Source organism: Taudactylus pleione, unplaced genomic scaffold (assembly GCF_031769625.1).
Source record: "Taudactylus pleione unplaced genomic scaffold, aTauple2 ptg000149l, whole genome shotgun sequence".
Classification (NCBI taxonomy): Eukaryota; Metazoa; Chordata; class Amphibia; order Anura; family Myobatrachidae; genus Taudactylus; species Taudactylus pleione.
The window spans coordinates 192,188-216,280 of NW_028284551.1; the positions used below are offsets into that span (position 1 = coordinate 192,188).

The following is a 24,093-nucleotide window of genomic DNA, read 5'->3' on the forward strand; positions in this document are numbered from 1 at the left end:
TACTGTGATTAAGCTCCGTAGCCCCCACCATTATTAAATGATAACGGGGGAGGAGATATATCAATCCTTGAAGAGAGATAAAGTGGAAAAGTTGCCAAAGGCAACCAATCAGCTTCTGTTATTTATCTAGCACAGTATTTAAAATGACAGTTAGAAGCTGATTGGTTGCTTTGGGCAACTTCTCCCCGCCCCCAAACAGACTGCTGCCAGTCTCCGTGCAGGCTCGCAGACCTGTTATGCACATGCGCAGAACGCGTCTGGTGCTTGCGCAGATTCCCGAACATTTGGACCAAAGTCACAATATCGACTGAGACACGCAGTCCCAGAAATGTATTGGCCAAACCTGGGCAGGTACTGGGAAGTGGCTAATCAGATACTTAGAGATGCACTGTCTTATTCCGTGTTATGTGAGTATCTCATATGTGTCACACAACTGGTTGCGAACTCAGGGCCTGATTCAGCAAGGATCGCAATTGCAAAGCTGCAAGCAGGCTATAGACACTGTATATGATGTATGCACGCAGGCAGCTTTGCAATTGCAATCCTTGCAATTATGGTAATGCAGCAGGAGGCATCACGCCTCCTGTGCATTACTTATCCGAGCTGCGTTGTCCAACGCAGCATCGGATACTCTGCGGACCATCGGTCGGCTGCAATGACCCATTGGGTCCCACAGCCGGCTGCCGCAGATTAGAGTAGGAGGCCAGGAAATCTCCGTCAGCCGATGGAGATCCTGGCTTCTTCCCTCCCCCACAACGGCAGCGACATGACTCCATTTCGGGAAACGGAGGGCATCGCCGCCCCCTCTCCGCCCCCAAATGGCAGCAGACTGTCAATCATTGACAGTCTGCTGCCAGTCTCCGAGCGGGCTGGCAGACCCGTTCTGCACATGCACAGAACGAGTCTGGCGCCTGCACAGATTGCCCTCAGATGTTTAATTGCTGACATTGGAAGCCATACTCTGACGGAGAATCTGCACCTTGCTTGGGATATCCCATGGTAGCTTCTAAAGATGCACCAAGCGGGATTGTTGCTAGAGATAAGCGGTTCAGTTCTGCTTGGTTACATTTGGATCTGAGAACTGGCATCTTATTGGCTATCTGGCTCTCACATGTTTTAAGGGGCCTATCCATTTATAGACTTGAAGATCTGACTGTCTAGCCTTCAGACCTTCAAGTCGCCCGGTGCTGAGCGGCACTGAAAGAAGACGTTCACTGGACGTCTTTTCAGTGCTGCCGCTGCTGCACGTCCGGCTTCCTATCCCCTAACATGCCGAACCTGACGACTGTCGTCAGGTTGACCGGCATGTTGGAGAAATAGTCGGGGTCGGCAAGGACCCAGCGTGCACACGTATTGCTGGTCCTTGCCGGCTATCCACTAGCAGACTTTCTGCACGTTCCAGCCAAAACCTCCTGGTTTTGGTTGCATCTAAGTCAGCAAATGGATAGGCCCCTTTAGATAGCCAATAAGATAAATCCAAACTTGCACTAATGTGGTGAAAAGAACAGACTATAACTGAATCGTTCATCTCTATTAAAGATGCACAAAGTGGGCATCTCAGTCCTAGCACATTCAGACGTACCCTAATTTACCTGAGAAGAGCTTTTACTGGCATTAGTATAATATCGCAAATGAGACTGCAGTAAAAGATGCTAAAGCGGTCGGAAAAGCGTGCGACTCTGAAATAACCCCATTATGTGGGTCCGGCTATTTGGGGAGGGGGGGGGCACATGTACCCTACAACCTGGCACAGCCAACCCCATTTCCTTCAATTTCAAATTGTTTCAAATGATTTACATGTTATGCTCAGATTTGACTGCTGCCTAATTTATGAATGGATTAATCCCTTATTAGGTGCTTATGCTCTGTCCAGGGTTGTCGGAAGGGAGGGGGCTGTATGTCTTAGTGCTGTTCCTCTGTGTCTGTGCTGGGACTTCCAGCCTATAGCAGATAACGGAGGAGCAGTAGCCAGCAGCAAAACAGTACAAAGTATGAAGCGCCAGGAACACTCAAGTGAATTTTACACCCCCCCTTTTTCATAATTATCTCCAGAACTGAAGGTGGTGTGTTTAAATTGAGCCACATGGAAAAGTGAAACAGGAAACAGGAAACATTTCCAGTGAAACAGGGTCCAATGCAGAGTTACAGATAAAGTGACCGCAATGCATTCTGTAATAAATGCAGCTTTCTGTCTGTTTACTGATTTGACTGGATCTATGTGACTGTAATGCCCTATCCACTGTTGGAAGTACAGGAGCGTATTACGAGAGGAGGGAGCCGTGTTTACTCACCGTCTGGGGTCTCCTCTTTTCTCTCTGGCGGTCGTGGCGCACTGATAGGTTCAGCAGGTACCAGGCACTAGTCTGTGCTTGGAGTCTACTGTGCATTCTGCCGCACCATTTTCTCAGCGATTGCCAGGAATATGGCCGCGGTGGCCATTTTCTAGGCGTTTTGTGTAGCGCCTTTCCAGCCCACGTGGGACTTTGGAGAGGTAAGTATGAGATAGTATGGGTGCAGGGTGTGCGGTGTGGGATCCCCTGGACCCAGGGACCCTGCACCCATTATAGATACGCCCCTGTGGAAGTAGACATCAGCAGCAGCTGCAACAAGCATGTGCACCAGCCCAATCCTTAGTGGAGACGTGACTGAAAGCGGCAGAGGTGAGCTGTATATGCTCACATCTGAATAGCCTGTAATTCTAACAACATGCCCATGACATGACCACGGATGACTTATCCTACATGCGAATGTCCCATTGCCACCCTGTACCACCTACTAAGTTGCAAGTGGATATACGACTCAGATGCTTATTACTCCGAATTCCCTATAATTGACCTAAATTGAAAGTTACAGCACAAGGTTTGTTCTTATTGATTCAGGTCAAGGCCCCTTGGGCTAGCTGTATGTGCTGGAGTGTGAATAAAGCAGGATGGCCTCATGCAGGCTACTAATGGCAGCAGAAAATGGATGCTGCAGAATGGGTAGGACAGATATAGAGAACAGGAGCAGGCTAACAGGATAGCCTGTGATTATAGGTGTATTTAGGAAATCTTATAGCAGACTGCAATTACACTGGAACTGGGTGCCAGAAGCACAACTGAAGGCTGCAGTGATAAATGCTGTAAAGCAATACTGAAGCTACTTTGCTGGATTATACTGGAGCAAAATATTGTGAAGGAAATACTGATGCAGGTGTGCTCAGGGGCGCCGAGAGGGGGGGGGGAGCGGGTACAAATTACCCGGGCCTGGGCACGCTCCTGTGTGCTGGGCTGCACTGGGAGACTGCTCGCGGCTGCTAAGAAGCAGCCACAGCAGTCTCCTATGCCTGTGGGGGGAGCGATCAAGCTGATCGCACCCCCCACTGGTTATGCGCCGGGCTGAGGGGGCTCAGAGCGCCCCCCTCCCCAGCACGCAGCGCCTCAAAAACATTTTTCTCAAAGGGGGCGTGGCCACACTTTCCACAATTAGGCCACGCCCCCTTTTACCTGGGCCTTCCATGGCTCTTGGCAGGCCTGGGTGTGCTTCAACACACTGAGACGGAGGGTGGGATGTACTAAGCATCGCATAGATTCCGCTTCTTATCGGGTACATACTGGGGTTAATTACCCCAGTATGTACTTAGAAATGCGATTAATATTGCAAAAGACAGCTCTCCCGATAAGAGCTGTCCTTTGCGATAGCCTCGGATAGAGGGACTTCTGGGTCTAACACTCAGAAGTCCCTCTGGAGTCCTTCTGCAGAAGGAAGCGCGTGCTGTGGGGAGAGCTGGATCCCTCTCAGGGGACATCCCGATCAGAAGCCTATAAGCTTCTATTGGGTATTGCCATCTGAAGATGGTGTTACCCACCAGGACAAAGAACTGAATGCATCGCATTCCGGTGCATAGTACATTTGGGAAATGTGGTATAATCTCAGTATTTGCTTCACAGCATTCAGCATTAAAAATGCAGTTTTCGGGGGTTTTACTGCATTTCTCAGTTTACTACATCCCGCCTTGAATGCTGTAAGACAAGTACTGGAGCAGGTGTGCTGGAACACACTGATGCTGAATGCTGTGAAGCAAATAATTAAGGCAGGTTTGCTTGAATGCACTGAGGCAAAATGCTGTGAAGCAAAACTGAGGCATATACTGACCCAGGAGCCAGGGTACTGGTCCTCTGAGAGATGTTGTACTAGCAATGTGTTGTCACCAGTTTCTGGTTTAAATATGGTGCTCCATGCACTGATAGGCTGTGCAGAACATGTGACTGAAGTTGCTGGAGCTGGTAGGCAGAGCGGGTCATGTGATCCAATCCAAAATGGTGGAACCCATGGTTCAGAACATGGGGAACTGCTGGGAAGATAATGCCAGCCACAATAACAGATAAGTACTTAAACACTTTGGTGGTGCCACAGGTGCCCAGCGAGCACATGGAGGGCTCCAAAGTGACAGTGCCAGACCCAGTAACAGGTTCCCGGACTCCAACATGTGACATTGTATATGCAGGCCCTGAAACATACACAATCTGCTGAAAATGGTGACATCCATATGTAGATGGGTTTGCATGCAACTCCAGATCAGGCCAGAAACAAGTGACACAATTTATTAAATGCCCCTCAAAATAATGTTGCTCTATTTTTGTCAATGATCTCAAATTGTTCAAAGCATAATTAAGTATAATTAACTAAATTAATTGGTCAGACAATGCATGTTTCCAAAATGTACTGACCTCTAAAACAAATTGAGGGGCAATATTAAAGTACTCTACAGGTGTTCTTCGTTTCAAAAATGACAGTGTGATGACATGTAGTGAGGTTATATATGTAAAATAAAGATGTCAAGTGTGAATCTGTCATTGCTACATGGATGATTTCATGCAATAAAATATCATGCCAGTCGGCATATGAGATTAATTACCCAAAACAAACAAATAAATACATTCTAGCAAATTTTCCTGTATTAACACAGAGCCGCACACAAATGCCATCGCAGCTACGATCTCTCACAGATCGCAATAGCAACACTATGTCTCCAAAGCCTCCCCAAGCATATGGACACCCACTGCTGCCTCTCATATCCGTCTGACGATGTTCAACAGCGCAAACATCGATAACATCGATGCAGATCAGGTGGCCACAAGCCTCAGTAAGCCTAAGCTGCTGCAGACACAACAGGTCTTCAGACATGCAGAGCAGAGGACTCTCCTGTAGCAAACAAGAACACTGTGGCTAATTTATGCACGCCCAGAAAACAGTGTGTAAATGGATCTGACACGCCTTGCGTTTCTCTAGCCACCCTCCCATTACTTCCTCGAAATGCTGAATTGTTTTTTCACTCCCTTTGCGAGTGAATACTCTGTGTGAGAGTAATCACAAAACAATCGCTGCGTGTGCGCAGTGTGGCTTACTTGCTTGCACAATAGCTAATAATCTCTCAACCCACGTAAACATTGGCATTTGCACACAAATCTGAACCAGGCCCTTATTCCCTTCCACTGGTATTAGATTATATTGTTTGGTACCTTCCGTCCTTTTATCCATTCCAATGTCAATCAATATATTGCCTAACATGAGACACCATCATTAAAGTAATGAGACGTGGCGACGCGACGCTATTATGCTGGTTATTGTGACGCTCATACATCGATGTGTCTGACCCTGTGGTTGGACTGCCGTAGTCTTTGTTTGGTCACAGCGAGTGGAAGATCTTTGTACATTTCATCATGGCGGATGAGGAAGACGTGTCTGTAAGATTACTTCAGAGATTTGTTATTCAGTCACTCGCGTATTACCCTCTTTGAAGCTCTTCCACCACCGAAATACTGCTGCACGGCTACTTGTTCTATGCTTGCAGTAATATTTAATGAGTTTAATTTCCGCTTTTTCCAAATTTGTAATAAAGTCAATGGAATGTCCTCCAGGTTTGGAGTCTAGAAGAAAGTATTGTTGTGTTAGAGACGGCATTCTACAGAGTGTCTGCAGCCCGAAAAAAAAAACACCTGTGGATAAGAGATGCTTGTAAAAGCATGTAAGTGGATATGAAGATGAAACCTATTGGATCCAATGGCCTTATATCCACTTGTGATAGTGACTGTGAACAGGATTGGTTGGGCATGGCAACTTATTTTTCACCCATGGTCTACTTATTCATGCCCATTGCAGTGTCCTCCATTGATCGCCCCCAACGCTCCAACATAAGTGACATATCACTTGTGTTTTCTTAATGACAATGGGTAACCAGTTTAAGATTTCTGCTATTTATCATGATATGTTGCCCATAAGCAGCCCCTCCATTACCGTAGGAATATGATATTTCACGTAATACTGAGAATGTATACAAATTACTACAATTCAGTGTACAGAATATACTGTGTGTTACTGAACATATATAGCAATAAAGATAAAATAATTCCTACTTATAAACAGAATATATTTGCCCTTAAATAACTGTTGATTAAGTGATGCTCTGAATGTGACAACTCACTGTGAGATGTATAAATATGAGAAAGACACTAAACATGTCACCTTAGAATTATCAAAAGTTGTTGCAATACACAGAGGGAAACAATCAATAAAGGGAATCAGAGGAAATGTCTTTGCTGCACAAATGTGAATGAGTTGCACATGGCTATCCAGCATTGAGGGGTTAAAAATCAAGGGCTCTCCCTGTGTACAGCTTTATAAGTTTAAAGTGCTCCTCTCTCCTTGCTATACTGTCTAAGAAGCTACACCAGCATCCACTCCCTGAGAACAGACAGCCCCTAACATAGAAGAACACAGAGCAGAAAGAGTGCCCGTCTCCTTATTTGGGCAGATGGAGTCATATCTTCACAGTGTTTTTTTCCTTTCTCAGGCACATGCATGGGAAGCCCCCGGCTACAGCGGCACAGTCCGTAAGGCTGGGAATCATGCACTCCCCATGGGGAGTAGGATGTTACTGATCAGCACTCCAGATGTGACTGATGACACTGTAAAATCCAGTGTCACAAATAGTAAAATAAACTATTATGTAGCTTCATAGTGAAATGTTGTATTATACTATTATAATAAAAATACATTTAACAGTAATACTAATAATTCTGATAGTAATAATTTCCAGTAACGTGTTACAGTTAGATGGTGCAGTAACAATGCTTTATCAGTGGACACTGATATCACATACACCATAATAATTTAACTTTACAGTAATTCAGTTTAGAAAAACGTTGCATATTCTATTTCCACATTTCTACAGTGGTTAATTCTAACTTCCTAAATGGTGGGCAGGCCAATGGACTTGCCAATATACAGAACTGAAGGGATACTGTATACCTCCCAGTATACTAAGGTGCTCTAATCCAGCCTGTACCTTAGGGAAGAAGGAGGGACCTCTACCCCTCCCTTCAGCTCTCCCTAGGCTCCATCCCTCCCACTGTGGAGATGGCTCAGTCTATATAGAGGGACTGCATACTGAAGGAGAATTTGGACTGTCCCAGCTGTGAGCTGTACAGGTTCCAGTCTGTGTCTTCAACTTCTGCTTAAGTAATTGGATATCTGTAAGTAGGCACCAAAAATATTTCTAGTATTTAAATATCTAACAGGTAGCAGGGAACAACTTATAGGCAACTATGTCATAAATGATACTTTCATCATACGCTATTACTATTGTTTACATATAATTTTTTTCATTTTTTTTTTTAGTGGCACTGGAAGGGTTAATTGTGTCAGTACAACTCTTTGGTAGTAAATGGTTAAGCTTGTGCTGGGTCAGTGTGTTGCAGTGAAAGAGTTAATAGTGTAATATAGCATAGCTACAGAAAATGTTATTGCTGGCTTTCGGATATAAAATACTGTAATAAGATAAGACAATTATTAAATGTATACAATACAGCAGCTGAAAGAAAAGCTTTAAAAAAATAGTGGCATTGGTTGGAATTTGAATAGCTTGTTCAGTATCATTTTGGTGTGGAGGTTTGGGTTGGCACTAATTAAGATGTTTAAAGTGAGTTTCTTATAAGTATACTGTCACAGAAATCTGTATTCATACTGAACAAGCCATCCATTTAGGATTAACCACTTCAGTCCCAGCTGGGATTTGAACAAGACTTCTACTGACATGTAATTGTCACCCAGTAACGTGTGCTTTTTGGCCTGGAAGATAGGAATATGCAGCAGTGCTTTGAATGCCACTTAGACCACCTGATGTTTTACTGTAGTTTCTTGAGGCAGATTTTTCCCCTAAAAGGTATTTGTTATGAATTAGTTATCATGTCTTATGGGTAACATGACCTTATATGGGCCCATGCACCAACATTAACCGAGGACCACTGCTGGCATCTTGCTCTGAGCTTCAGATCTTAATATTTTTTGCAGCTATTTATGATATTTAAGTCATATACTGTACATGTTTTATTTTCTTTATCAAGAATGATTGAATAAGAATTTGACTAGTGATGTGCGGTCAGGTGTGGAAGGTGAGGCAGAGCCTTTCCTGTCATACTTAGGTATACTCTATGACTAAAAAACTTAGAAGAAAAATATAAAGACAATCTTATAGATATCTTCTTTGTATTTTTATAGTCAAGACTCTGGAGTAAAAAGTGTATTACAGGTGAGGCACTGCCTCCCCTGTCTAAATTTTCTGCACATCCCTGACCAAAACACACCAAATTATCAGCACTATATACTGCTGCACCTTTGTATAATGCCCTCATGAACCCACGGGTTCATATATTTATCTGTGAATCTGGCTCTGACACTAGCCAGTGCCTTGCCGCTAGTCACTGAATTTGACACAGCTCAGATTAGGTTTCAATGTGGATATGCCCAAAATACACTAAATAAAATAGGTTGATTTTCCCAATGAACATTAGAAAATTATTCAAACATACTGTATCAGAGTAGAAATCTCATAATTTGGGGGTATAAATTAGTTTTAGAATAGGTTATGCTGTGAGGGGTCTAGATAAAGCAGTGGTAACACAAAATGGAGTTGGTAACGTCACTCGTGTACATCACATAATTCTTTCCAGCATTTGGTGTATTACATGTGGCTTTGCACGCTGATCTATACTGTAGATTTATTTATTGTAAGGCTCCAAACTTTCCAAGAAATTGGCTGTTTTGTGTAGGCCGTTGTTTTCTAGGATTATACAGACAGTGCCACATTGTTCTTTAACAGGTTAATATCTCCTCTAAATTGTGTATTATGTTGGAGCCTGAGACTGATTTGTTTTACATTCCTATTCTGTAGATTTCCTGTAGATAACACCCTTATTCTAATGTCAAATTATAACGGGAGTCATGCTTGAGACTTTGTTGTTGGGAACTTAGCTTATTTGAAAGGGGCTTTCCAAGCAAAAGTTCCTTCCTTGCACTAATGGACTCAATTACTGGAAAAGTGGAACAGTGGAAATGGGGTAAGAACAAACTGGAAGAGCTATGGGTGCAGAAATTCAGATATATGGTGTTATAATGACTGACTTGTTGGTCTATATTGCACTTTGATTGCACTGTATACTTATCACAGGAAAGGTCTAAATTATCCAGGCATTCGAGAACACCTTCTCTTAGGATTGACTGAACACCGCCAATGCCTTGTACAACCTAAAACTGCTACTACATTGTGTATTACAGTTACCAGTTTAGGATGTATTTGAATGGATCCCCATTAGAGAAGGATACTATTATTATTACTACTACTATTATTATTTTATAGGAACATAATAGAAAACAAAAATAATTACTGTCTGTATTATGAGTCTATATTTTACTCTTGCCTTCAGTAGAGTAGTCAGGAATTATGATGTGAAAACAAAACACATAACAGTAATTTCAATATCTATCAGTCCTTCATCGTAATCTGTTTGCAAAAAAAAGGTTGTTTGGAAATCAGATGACCACAATATGGTGATAATCATATCCCATTGCTTATAATATATTTTTGATGGATTTACAATAAACAATGCACATAAATATCTACAAACATGCATTTTTTTTATTTTATTGTTATTAAATACTATATTAGGCAAAAATTAGCAGTACATAGGGAAATTAGGATGAAATATCCCCAGGATTTTCCATCATACCTGTGATTAGTCTGGCGGCTGTTTTTGTAGTTCCTCCATGTTTCCTTCCTTCCCAGTTGTGCCTTCCTCTCACAGGTGTCATCCCGACTACTAGATCACATATAATCCAATCTTGTACACCCTCTCTATGCTGTGTAGGGTCTTATGCTGTCTGAGGCATCACATAGTAAATTGGGTTTTAATCTGCACCTAGATTGCGTGGTTCTGTCTTTACGCAGAAGGAACACTAATAGTTTATATTAAATATAAGTAACCCCCCATTTCAAAGTTGAACTATTTTTTATCTAACAACATCATATATATTATATTGTTATCCGCTATGTCCCTCGCTTCATGTGGTTCAAGCTTTTCATTTATCTTTAATGTTTCCTTTCTCATACTTCTATTATCTGCTCTGCTGTCTATAACCCCCCACCAGAATCCCAAGCCTAAATGTTACATCTAAAAGGCTTCCAAGCCATTAGATGCTGTGGATCATTGACTGAATACAAATATTATCATTGGAACAATGATAACTCTTCCACTACCCTTGTTAGGGTCCTATTATAACTGTTTCTCATTTAAATAATGCAGAAATGATGATTATTACCATTAAATGTCTGGTCTCTGGATAATGTGACAGTAATATAAAGCTGGGATATACTGTATAGAAAGTATTTCTAACGTTGTGCAATATTGAAGATGTACACTTAATATAGTGGTGAGGATGCAATGCTGACTGTGGAACGTTGTGCTTGGATGGCAAAGTTTAAGGACCAGATGATACGGATACCGTATAATAATAGAATTAATTTGGATTAGGGAATAGTTCTTGTTTCCTATGTACTACTCAGTATTGTAGACTAAATATTATACCATGTAAAATAACCAGTAAATATCAATATAGTAATGTATATATGCACACACTGACATTCACATACATGCTGTTGTTATATGTATGTAATATATGTATAAATATATATATCTGTATCATGTTCTTCTGCTAGTAATTGTCCTTTAATGAAACTTTTTCTTGTTTTTATTAGGAGACCTTTAAGTCAAAATGTCACAAAAACCACTGAGCGAGGATGAGAAATTCCTTTTTCTTGACAAAAACTTCATAAACAGCCCCGTAGCCCAGGCGGATTGGACAGCCAAAAAACAGGTTTGGGTCCCTTCTGAGAAACATGGATTTGAAGCTGCATGCATCAAGGAAGAGAAAGGCGATGAGGTCCTTATTGAATTGGAAAATGGGAAGAAAATGACAATAAGCAAGGATGATGTCCAAAAGATGAACCCCCCCAAATTCTCCAAAGTGGAGGACATGGCGGAGCTGACTTGCCTTAATGAAGCATCTGTGCTGCACAATTTAAGAGAGAGATATTTTTCCGGCCTTATCTATGTAAGTCAGTCTACAAATATCATGAAAATTAATGCAACATTTTTATTTATATGCATCACCTGATTTTGCAAAATCATGTGTTGTTAGGGCAGGTATAGCTGAGGATTATATAATTATATAAGGTGCATGTACTATAATATGCAGTTAGCGTCTGGCTTTAAATTGTGAATACAAAATTATATGTTATTACAGAAGCATTATTGACTGCACCCAGGTGCAACGGTATAGCAAGAGCTTTGTGGCTCCCATAGCAACATTATGAGGGGGACCCTGCACCAATGCTTCTAGAGAAAGACCTCTCTCCACAGCGGTTGTGCATTTTATGCCACATAGTGGTACCCTCATTAATACGTGTAGGGCATAGTTATGCCCTACAAGCAGAGCCCCTAGTTCATATCATGCCTCATTGTAGAGCTCCCAATTCACAATATGCCACATTTTTTATGCCACATTGTAGCTTGTGCCTGTGAGGTTGAAACAGGAGCGTAGGAGATGGATCATATCAGTGGGAAGCTTTACTGACAGGGAGAGAGAGAGGCCGCCACCTATATGAGCTCTGACGAGACCCCCTATTTCAGGCCAGACAACAGGCCGGAACCAATTGCTTAGTGGGCAATTCTGGAAACTTGGAAGACAATTATATGACCTGGATTCAGGGGAGACAGACCCCTGAGGTGGGCCCACTAAGCCTCTGGGCCCCATAATAATGGCACTTTCTGTACCCACTATAGCTACCTCCATGCCCAGGGGCATATTGGGTGGGGACTAAGTAAATGCACTTGCCATGGGGGCCTGGTGGTGATGATTATGGTGAAGGCCATATTGTAGGTGGGAGGTGTCTGTGAGGACCAATAGCTTTCCTATTGGTTTTCCTAATGGTGCTGCCTAATATTAATAGGCTGCACCAAGTCTGTGCATGTAGCCTACAATGGGCCCAAAAATACTCTTAGTGGCACTAGCTTTTATTACTGTTTGTACTACCAGATGCTTAATAATAGGAGGTTCATTGGCCGTGAATCCAGATTCTGGTGGTATGGGGCTCATTTTACTGTGATATTGTTGGCTCCATAAAAGTAGCTTCAAAATAAATTAAAAAAATAACCCTAACCAAACTGCTATTACCTAATCTGTTCCGGATGGGGTTATTTTACCCACACAGCTGATTAGCAAGAGAAGTAATACTTTAAAATGTATATAAAAATAATTCCCAGCATGTTGATACATTTGTTTTTATGGGGTCTATTTACTAAGCAGTGTTAGGAGACAGAGGGAAAAGTGATAAGGTGCCAGCCAATCAGCTGCTAACTGCCATCTCACAGGTTGTGTTTGAAAAATGACAGTTGGGAGCTGATTGGTTGGCACCGTATCACTTTTTGGCTGGCACCGTATCACTTTTATTCTGTCTCCTAACACTGCTTAGTAAATAGACCCCTTAAGCTTAGAAGTACCAAAGACCACAAAACTCAAATCATTGTCACTCGGTAAATTGCACTTGGATGCAAGTGCATTTGCACATACTAATATTGGCTGTTGTGTAAGATTTATTATGCTGTGCTCAACTTTCACAGTATCTGCACATGCACTTGTGGATCCTTGCAATTTGTGGGGTGGTTGAGGGTCTTCTACAACCGAATGCGGTAGAGTAATGGTGGGGGAACACATGTCAACTGCATACTCCTGAGCTGAGAACATATTTAGGGTTAACGTTGCATATTAAATGTGTTTTTTAAGAGGCCTATACATCTGTGCAGTGCTCCGTCAGGGCCGGGGGATTGGGGATATTAAACATGTTGAGAAATTTCGATTCCCCGACCTAAAAATTGTCAGAATCAGCGAGTTGGGGATATTTAACCTGTTGCATATTCTCGATCCGCCGAAGAATTGCTGATGGTCAATGTCTGTGGATCGGCTGTGTTGGGTCGGGTTGGCATTGGTACAACTGAAATTGCAGCTCATGTGTTTGGGGTCCTTTAGCCACGTTTTTTTTTTTTTACCAAAAATAGGAACCTGTTCTACACTTCCCATGCAAATACTATCTTGCACGTCAGTTTTGTCCATGCTTAGAATAGAAATGTGCTTAAAATGAATGCAACTCTAAATATTGGTGGATATATTTATCTTGTGAAGGTGCAAGTTTACAGAGCTACGTGTAGCTCTATATCGCCCCCCACATATGTTCTTTTTCCATGAAAAGCCTTTTAAACAAAAACGTCAACTATGCTCTTATAAGGATATCTAAAGCTGTGGAGCAGAATGGGCATATGCTACGTGGTAAGACATACAGACGTAAATATGACATACCAGCACCTAGGGGATCATTACTAACACTGGGAGAAAGACAAAAGCAATAGCTACTTTCTCATCCGTACACACAAACATAAACATTAGTATCAAAGTTTTTATTTTTTATAAACAATTCCTTAGTTTCTGCTGCACTCTAAACCTGTGCCTCATTACAGAGCCCCTTGTTATCATAAATGTTTCTTACTAATTGCACAAATATTTGAATAATTATATGCAAGTAAAAGGTCAATGGCATCCATACGCCTGACACTGTTTATACATAGTGAGACGTTCATGTAAATTATCTGTTTTGTTGTTTGACAATTTGCGGTTTCTTTCACACCATAGTAGCTTTGTACAAAAAAGTAATACATTATAGTCAAACACAAACAATTCTACAACAGGAATCTTACTTCCACAAATGGGTCTCCTCTACGCAGAGAGCTCATTGATATTAGAGAGAATGTTATTCTCATATTCTAAAACTCTATTTAAAACAACTATTTAGATTGTGTAGAGATCTCCTCTTTTGGAACGGGGGGATTAAATGTATTTCTGTCATAAATAATTGAGTGCAAAAATAAAACTATCGCAACAGATTTATTCAGCCTGGCTCTACAATTGTATTTGAGTTAAAACTGTAATTTGAAGAGTGTTGGAGGTTGCTGTGTGTTGTAGTCCAACAAAGGCTAGTCAACAAAAGATTAAACTAAATATATTAAATACTAATAGTTATGGTCCTGGCATATGATGGGTCAACCTCAGCCGGCTTCCGTCTACATTTCACCCACCCATTCCCAGCATGCTCTCTGCCTCCTCCCATCCTGTTATGCTGGGCATACACTAAACAATCATCTAGCCGATTTGCCCAATATACTAATAATACTGTTCCCGGCCCTTATCTCTCCTGACGCACGTGTGCAAGTCACACCTAACGTGCACGGTGAGTGTAGTGGGACCTGGGTGAGTGTAGTGTGCACGTCATACTCAAAGTGCTCTATATTGCACTTTGAGTATGACGTGCACACGCCGCAATTTAGTCATCCAGCATATGTGTGTGATAATAATAGATGTACTATTTCTCCTTCTCCCATAGTCCATTTGGTGTTGTTTGTCCTTTATGCATACTTACCAACATTTAAGGAGCCGCTTCTCTCAGGTTCGGGGGTGGGGCCAAACTATTGCCATCATTAGGCCCCACCCCTTTACAGGAAAACCCTACAATTCGCGGGTCCGTGAGGAGGGGCTGAGGCTAAATCACGTGATTCACTTCATTTAGCCCTACCCTCTCCCTGCAGACCCGCAAATTTCTTGGGAAATCTCCCCATCCTGCTCACTTCAGTACTTAATGAATAGGAGACTTTGCGACTTTGGCTTGGGCAAGAGAGGCAGAAGTAATCACCAACAGCCCACACACATATACACAGCTACAGGTTTTTCTGAGTAGAATGTAGAGGTAACAAATGTGACGTGGAGTGAGGTAAATGGCTGGGGAGGCACTGATCGGGGATGTGCAGAAAAGGTAGATAGGGGAGGCAGTGCCTCACCTGCCATACACTTTTTACTCCAGAATTTTGACTATAATAATGATTAGAATAATACAAAGAAGATATTTAAAATAATTTCTTTAAATTTTGCTTAGAAACTGTGGAGTATACCTAAGTATGACACCTGCCTCACCTGACCACACAACATGAGGAGCTGCCACCATTGTGCAGCTCATCATTTCCTTCCTTTCCTGAAGGTTTATGACTACTAACATGGGCTAGAAACCCAAGGCCTGATGTAGAGATTAGGGTGTATGTGCTCCCACACATCATGCACAGAAATAAATGTGTACGTTTTCCTGTATACAAGGTTGTATGCATTTTGTGGTGCCCCTATACCTATCTGTATGCTTGGTTTATCATCATCATTAGTGCAGACTGGCACCTGCCCTATCCTAGGTGTAATTGATACGCATGGAAACAGGCATATTTCTGCTTCCAACCAGCTCTATATTGCCCGCAGTTCCATCGACAAGCCCTAATAGAACTTTGCTTATGTGAGAACAGTCCATTATAGCCTAGTTACACCCCTTCAACTGGAGATTAAATTCTTACAACTCTATATTGCCAGTACTTGCAATGCCACAGCGTGCAAAACGCGCAAATACATTCCATATACGGGTATACGTACACTCTGTATCAGCCCTACAGTTACTTGTGTACATATACAATATATATATACATATATGATTATGTACATAATTACATATGTACCCTTTACTGTGAAATATAAGGCTATTAGAAGTCACTGAGGCTTTGGCTGTAGTGTTTTTATAGGGTAACAGGGCCCTGAGGCACTGGCATATTAAGGCATCGCTGAAAAAATTGTGCGGCGCCATCGTTTGCTGGTGATTTTACTACTGTGCATATCTCTGAGGAAATGGCACTGATTTCTGCAGCGTTGGCAGTAAGGTAAGTATAGTATGTGGCTGCAGGGTGAGCGACTCAGGGACCCGTATCATAGCACATTCATTATAGATATGCCCCTGTCTGACGTGACTGCTACTAACCTTATATTTCACAGTAGCGGCTGCGTTGTTCCCTATAGTACATGAGTAGCAGTTTTATTACAAAGAAATGAAAAACATTTTAGTGTTTTAATCAAAAAGATATTAAATAATGCTCTTGTGTTAGGCTGGGTACACACCTAAACGACCGGCAATCGTGCCGATGTTCAGGGCGATTTGTCTTCACCCTGGACATCGCACGATTGCCGGTACACACTTGAAAGATGTAATGAAAGACAGAACAATCACTGTTCTGTCCTTCATTAACTCGTACAGGATCACACGCGATATTGTATAATTGACTGTACAGCACAGCCAATCGCACGATATCGCATGCAACCGCGGGTACGCGCAAATTGGGCATACACACTGCACCATATGCCCGATTTGTTGTTCCGATTTGGATAAATCGGGCTGATGCACCCTTAGCCTGTAACACAGCTGATTTTTTTTTAAAGTTTCTGTAAGGATAATGTATTAGGATGGGGCAGGACCAAGTGTAGGCTAACATTAGGCTTATGTTATACATTGCAATATTTAAGTGAGGTAAAATTAAAGGAGAAATCAGGAATGAAGGAGAGAATATGTAAGTATTGTCACTCCCTACCATGGATAAGGATGGTTGGCAAAGAGAAGGATATACGTATACGTACAGTATTACAGCTTTGCCATTACTTTTATGTCTGACCCCAGATGTGTCAACTTCTGAGCTTCTGTATTATGACATATTTGTTTATAGTATATAGTTTCTGACCTACGCATTACATAGTGCTATGAGAATGTGGCCCATATCATAAAATATTTTTTATGTACTGATGTTATAGTTTCCAGGTTCCGATGATGATATGAAATGGGCTATGAGGACAGCAGATAACACACGTTCTTTTGTACACAATGATATTTTGGTGAATCATCCTCACTTAACTACGGTATCTGAGAAAACACAACAATCCCATTATGTTTCAAAGTGGGCATATTTTCAACAATTTACTTCATAAATAATAATTTTTTAAATGATCAATTAAATATCTTAGATACTTTGTTGTGCTGGTTGTATAATACGATCCCATCATTATCATAATTTCATTTCAGATCAGGATATGCAACACTTCCTCATCAGGTTGTGCAGTTATCCTAGTTGTGCTAACCATTGCTGCTCAATAGTCTAACTGTAAAGCTGAGTACACATTAGACGATCTCTCGGACGATATGCCCGATTCCGACGGATCGGGCCGACATATCATTCAAATCGTCTAGTGTGTACCCACTATGTCGATTGTTGCATGCTCCCGTTTGGTCATCAGCTGCATCGTCAGGTCGTCCATGCAACTCAACCTGATGATGCGGCTGATGACCCCATGCAGCAAGATGCGACAGGGGCCGAGATATTGGATGGTCAGGCACCGGATTGTCTAATGTGTATGGGCCATTCCATATGTCAGCCCCTCGGCAGGGGGGTTGCCGGTCACATCGCTGGGTACACATATAGTTTAATGTGTACCCAGCTTTACTATTTCTAAATTCAGTTACTGCACATTTGTCTAGAGGTGACAATTGTTTCTGTTCCCCCTAAACCTGAATATGAGCGATGCTCATTTAAAGTAACTATCGATCCATATGTACCAATCCCCATTCTAGATAATGAACTGGGGATGTGGGGGCATATAATATTTGCTGTCGAGTAGGTAAGTGCACCATGCACAGCACAGTCTAGGTACGGGGTAGTAATCCCAATCATGATATGTTTTCTGAACTTGTTTATTATATCATTTAGTAATATTACCTATTCCATTTTGATAACTTTGTTTTTTTTTTAAATGCTCAAAAAATGAAAATTGTCGAAAATTTTAAGGGAAAAACTCAGGACCATCTCTGTAAATTTGGAACATTTAGGGACTATGGATTGAATTGAACTAATACTAATATTCTGATTGTGTTAAGGGAGCACCAGGTAGTAGGATTAACTGAGGAACACTATGGGCCTAATTAAGAGTTGCATGCAAGCCTGCTCTGTGGTTAGATCTCTCAATGAGTTGGGTACGGGATGCCGGTGCTCTGGATCCCGGCGGTGAGAATCCCAACCCCAGCATCCCAATAGGTTGGTCGGTATCCTAACCCTCCCCCTCTCCCTGCCCCTAACCTTAACCCTCCATTCCTGATGCCTAAAAATTAAACCCCCACTTCTCTAGTGCCTAAACCTAACCTGCTCTTCCTCATAGGCAAACGCAGGGGATTTCCGGTTGCCTGGAAACCCCCTCCCCAACCCATAATAACGATAGAAATTGGAATATAATAGAATGTTACTAGTGCTGCATGTTCTTCTCAGTATCACAAATGAAATAATTATCACCACCTGTTGGTCTTTTAACATCTGTCAGCCAGTATTAAATACACTTGTGCACTGGAAAACATTCTCTGTTAGGGGTGCAATGATATAGACCATCAATAGGGTTAATTATTAATATTGTATAATACACTATTCAGTTCATAAGAAGACCAATATGTACATATATGCCCAGGGCAGTTCTAGGTTCTTCTGCTGCTCCCCAAGACTCCCGGACTTGCTCCAGTGCTCTGGAATGGAGCCCACATCTGATATAAAAACATTTAGCTCAGACAGGATGGACCTACTGCCGCATCTAATGGTTTACTGTAATCGCTGGTCCTGGATATGCTGGAAGTATGATGCACATTATACTTTGTATGGCGCATATTAAAGCTGTTTAAGTTCTAATTATGGCCTCTTCATGGACTGGCCACACTCACTCTAAAATCAAGCATTTGGAAACCCCCCCTAGAAATCCTGCGTTTGCCACTGCTCCTCGCACCCTAAACCTAACTCTCCCCTCCTAATGCCTAACCCTAACCATCCCCCTAGTGCCTAACCCGAAACCCATAAACTTAACGCTAACCCTCCCCCTAACCCCGCTACTTACCTTCGGGATGCCAGTGCCGGAATTCTGACAGGTGTCGGGATTCCGGAGCCAGCATTCTGAGTGCTGGAATGATCGGTATTATGACCGCATCCCCTCTCAATCCTTAGCATCTGCCCACACGTCGGAGCCTTCATAACAACTGTGAGCAACTACTGGTGATCCGTGCGCATCTCAGCTGTAACTCCACGTGTGGCTATGAGTGTAACTGGGCAACAACTGGGCCTGTGCCAAGGGCATGTCTGGTCATGTGGATAGACTTGGGGGATATTCAGAAGTGAAAGTATGCAAAGATTTGGCCAGCTTCAAATGGGTCTCCTGCACCAAGGATAAGGCTGATGCAAGTCTACAATGATAGTGATGACAGCTACTTTCACAAGTGGATGGATGGGGAGGCGTGACCCCATAGATGCAGATAACTCTGAATGCAGGTGGTCATTCACATTTATATCTGATGCAGCCAAATTGTGTACAACTCTGAATCAGGCTCTATGGGCGGGATGCATGATGCATGCGATGTATTTCGCCACTCATTGCATGCATGCCGGCATTAATTACGCTGGTATGCATAAAGAAAGATACAAAGTACAGCTCTCCCAAAAAGAACTGTCTTTTGCAAGAGAGGGACTAATGGGTTTATGACCCAGAAGCCCCTCTGGTGTCATGCTGCACAAGTGCAGAATGACACACGTGGAGGGGGGGGGCCTTGGTGCTGGGAGGGATACGATTGGATCTCTGCCAAGGGGCATCGAATTTGGGGCTTGGTGCATATGAGAAATGCGGTCAAACAAGTCAACATTTTGCACAGAAGTCAGAAGTTTAGTGTAGTTTTAGGGTCTTTTAGACATATAGGGCTGGATGCAGTTTTTGGGGGTTTAATCGCATTTCTGACATTAGTGCATCCCACCCTATATTTCTAAAAGACTGTAAAACTACACTAAACTTCTGACTTTACATATAAACTTTATCATTACACGTAATCTGTACTCTTCATTACTCCCTCAGATTTCTTTGTATTTAATTATTTACAATTAATTTATTAACTACCAATTGATTCCGTCATAGAGGTCGTCCTGTTAACCTCTCCAAACTGCATCACATTACTGACTTATAATATTGATTAAGCTCTACAGTGATATGGTATGTAAAAGTCTATACTGAAAAGCAAAGCATTGGGAGGGAGGGAGTAATAGATACGTTATAGAATAGTTATATTTTATGGGATGTAGTGTCATATAATATGTTCTATAAAGGTGTTCAAAGGTGATGAGGCCTCTTACACAGTCCCTTTATAGGGTATGAAATAATATCATAGTGTACCTCACTGTCACTTAGCTTTCTACATGGCAGATTATAGTTAGTTAATTCATGTACACACATTTGACAACTGTTACATACAAGACAATTCTTTCACAATCCCCTGGACATAATACACTGTAACAGTAAGTTAAGCTTATGTAGTGTAGTACCAATAATAGCAGCCATTGTTATAAGAAGCAGTATATTAAACGTTTGTAGGAAAGATTTCCAGTACTTGAGGCTACATGTGATTAATGTCATGAGCCATAAGCCCATATTCAGCAATGAGGAGTGTCTGTTCAGAATTCCCCTTTGCCGAAAGGGACATCTGTCATCTGCCAAGATATTGTCACCTATGTGGAGGCTCTACTATGAATGAAATCATTCGTGCAAATGGTGAAGTGCACGTCTTGAAGCACACTGTTGTTTCCAAGAGGGAAATTAAATTTAAGAAATATCTTCCCACACTAAAGTCAGGCTTAATTGGCCATGAAACATGCTTTGATCTGTCTTTTGATCTGTACAAGAAGTATGCACGTTTTTTGTACAAAAGAACCAGGAACCAAGATTTACATAGAAGAACTCTTGAGGTGCCCCACAAAGACCTTGAGCTTACAGTTCTGCACCAGGAAGGTCCGCCCACTGCACTTCAAAGTGGACACCTACTCTCCGCCTACAAAATCTAGAAGTGCGCCTCGGAGTGTGGAGAAGAGGAAAGAGACTCAATTATTACTAAGTTCAACCTCCTACCAGGTCAGAACCACTTATGCATGGTTTTAGTAAATCATGAAAGTGACACGATATCAGGAATGTTGTGAGCATTTCATTACATTGCTCCCAGTGCCGCTAGAAATTCAGTTCTCCACTGCAATGTATCATGTAGGGGCAAAACAGGTCATATTACAGACACAAAGCCCAAAGCCTACTAGCTCACAACTGGTGCAGAAATCAAAGCCACTAAAAATTTGCCCTCTAAACTCCTACACCAATAATTGGGTAGTACTGTAATAAAATGTTTCTGTACTGCTCTGCAAAACTAGCAGTATCTGGAGCTCCAACTCTCTACTTAGCACAGATGCCTTAATTCCTCCCTACTCTAAGCGCACAATGCCACTACTAGGAGGATTCTGTACTGTTCCTCTGCCACTTTGTGCTACTTAATTAATGACCAGTGACTTCAAATGAAAAATACCCAGAGAAAACCATTAACAAGAAACTTCTAACATTTATTACATTACACTAAACTATAATTTTAGCCTAGAGGTATAGATAATCCTTTATTTATTTATTTAATGACTTAGTAAGGGCATTGGGTAGATACAAGGAGGGATTAGGTGAGTTTTGAGGAAGCTCTCAAGCAGTGAAGTTTTTGGAGTGTCTGGGGGCCTCATTCAGAGGTGGACACTGTCCTAATTTGATTGCAAATGACCAATGTTGCTTTTTATGGGCACACACCGGAGACACATACACAACAATGGTGTTGTGGCTTCGGTCACACTGCGCTGTTACTGGGACTTTATGGACAGCCTGCAGGCATTTGGTGGACGAGGAGGAGATGCGTTTTAGAGGCATGTTGGCTTCGTTTTTGGGGTGTGCCAAAGCCAGCAACTGCGTCCTCGGATGCAGATTCACTGGCCTGGCAACCTAGCTGCAGTGGGCATTCTGAGCCACCATAGAGTTGCACTGAGATCCAATGACCCGCATGATGTTCGCAATATTTGGCCGATGCTGCATTTCTGGGTGCAGGCAGCAGATCTGAGAAGCTGGTAGTGGGCATCTTTTAACAAAAGACAGCTCCTGCTGCATTACCATACATTTTCAGATTCACTGCTACCAAAGACGCAGCACCGACCCGGACTGTGTCCACCTCTGATTTAGCCCTTGATAGAGCAAGTGAGAGCGTTCCATCAGTTTGGGGCAGAGCTGGAGAAGTCTTGGAGGCGGGAGTGAGAGGTGGTAATCAGTGGATAGGACAGGCAGCAGTCACCTGCTGATCATAGGCTGCATTTTTCAAAACCCTGGAGAACTTTGAATGAATACAAAGAACAGTGCAATTGTATTAAGAATAGTAATTGGCTGTCTGCTAATCTGTCCAATCAGCATTCTCAGTACACATGTACTAAAGCTCTCCAATCACTGGAGACCCAACCAATAAACAGCTGAGGGAAGAGCGAATACAGCAAAACTATGCGGGTCCTGGACATTGGAATGTATGGTAATGTATTTTGGATGGGGAAGGGAGGGATGATTTTGTTTTATTTTAAAAAGTGTGGAGATCTTCTTAGGGGAAGATGTATGAAATCGTCTAAAGATCATATGTGGAGAATTTGCTTCTAGCTATAATGTTATAGAATATACTTGATAAATGATAGCTAAAATTTGATTGGTTGCTATGATCAACTTCTCAACTTGTCCTTTTTAAAAGATTTGATACATCTCCCCCTAACAGGCATGACCCAGAGTGAATTTAACTTGATGAGTGTCACAGAGTATGAACCATCAACAAACTGCTATATGGTGAAGGGGTTAGTCAGTGCACGATTAAGAAGAACTTCAAATCATGGTCTGTTGGAGATATTTGTGAAGATGTCTGAAACTCTGGTATTGGCCACTAAAATTTTAACCTATTGTCCAAAAGATACATAATGATGATTGACAAGATTCCAGCTGTTGCTGAGCAACTTCTGCCTTTCAGCCACAGAAGAGCTGTCATCTCGTCCTGCTGGAGTTCTAGAGCATCATAAGAAATGTAGTTCTCCAACATCTGGAATGTTGCTGCCCGTCTAACCCTGCAATGTAGGATATGTACCTGCGTCATACATCCAGCCAGTTGTCTTGTCGTTCCCCTGTAACAAACATATTCCCATTTATGTTCTTTCTCTTTCTAAATACCAAGCAAACCATACATACCAGCACTTTAAACAAGACTTTCTTTGTTCTCCTTATAAGGGCGTGCAAATCTTAGTACCCTTATGTGAAGGCTTCTTCCAGGTGCCAAAAGAGGGAATAACTATAACATTTATATATTTGCATGCAAAGAACAAGCAGGAACCTAAAATAGTTATACATTAACATTTTATTTTATAATTATTATTATTATTACTACCAGTTATTTATATAGCGCACACATATTCCGCAGCGCTTTACAGAGAATATTTGGCCATTCACATCAGTCCCTGCCCCAGTGGAGCTGACAATCTATGTTCCCTATCACATGCACACACACATACACACTGGGGTTCATTTTTTTGTTGGGAGCCAATTAACCTACCAGTATGTTTTTGGAGTGTGGGAGGAAACCGGAGCACCCGGAGGAAACCCACGCAAGCACAGGGAGAATATACAAACTCCACACATGCAATTATATCTATAAATATGAGCAAAGTCTGTATTTCATGAATCTGTCAAAGTCATTATACAATTGTAGCGAGAAACTTGCCTGAAAAAAAGTGAAGACTAGCATCCTAATTTAGAGATAGCCTAGACACTGGGCCTGATTCAGAGCCGGACGCTATTTGCGGACGCTCGTTCAGAAAAAGGGGCTGGCTATTTAAATTGAGCGCTCGCTCTTTGTGGTCTGAGCGAGCGAGCGTCCGA

The 24,093-nt window shown here is 42.0% G+C and overlaps 1 protein-coding gene across 3 annotated transcripts in view; it reads left to right on the forward strand.

Annotated features, from left to right (window-relative positions):
• Positions 1-7,434: 7,434 nt before the first annotated feature.
• The window catches only part of MYH11 (myosin heavy chain 11), a 116,818-nt gene continuing 100,159 nt past the window's right edge, over positions 7,435-24,093 (forward strand). For all 3 annotated transcript variants that reach the window (XM_088474210.1, XM_088474211.1, XM_088474212.1), the window contains exons 1-2: positions 7,435-7,514; positions 11,072-11,427. In XM_088474210.1, the coding sequence (XP_088330336.1) occupies positions 11,089-11,427 (339 nt within the window). In that variant the 5' untranslated portion in view covers positions 7,435-7,514; positions 11,072-11,088. The remainder of the gene's footprint in view (positions 7,515-11,071; positions 11,428-24,093) is intronic.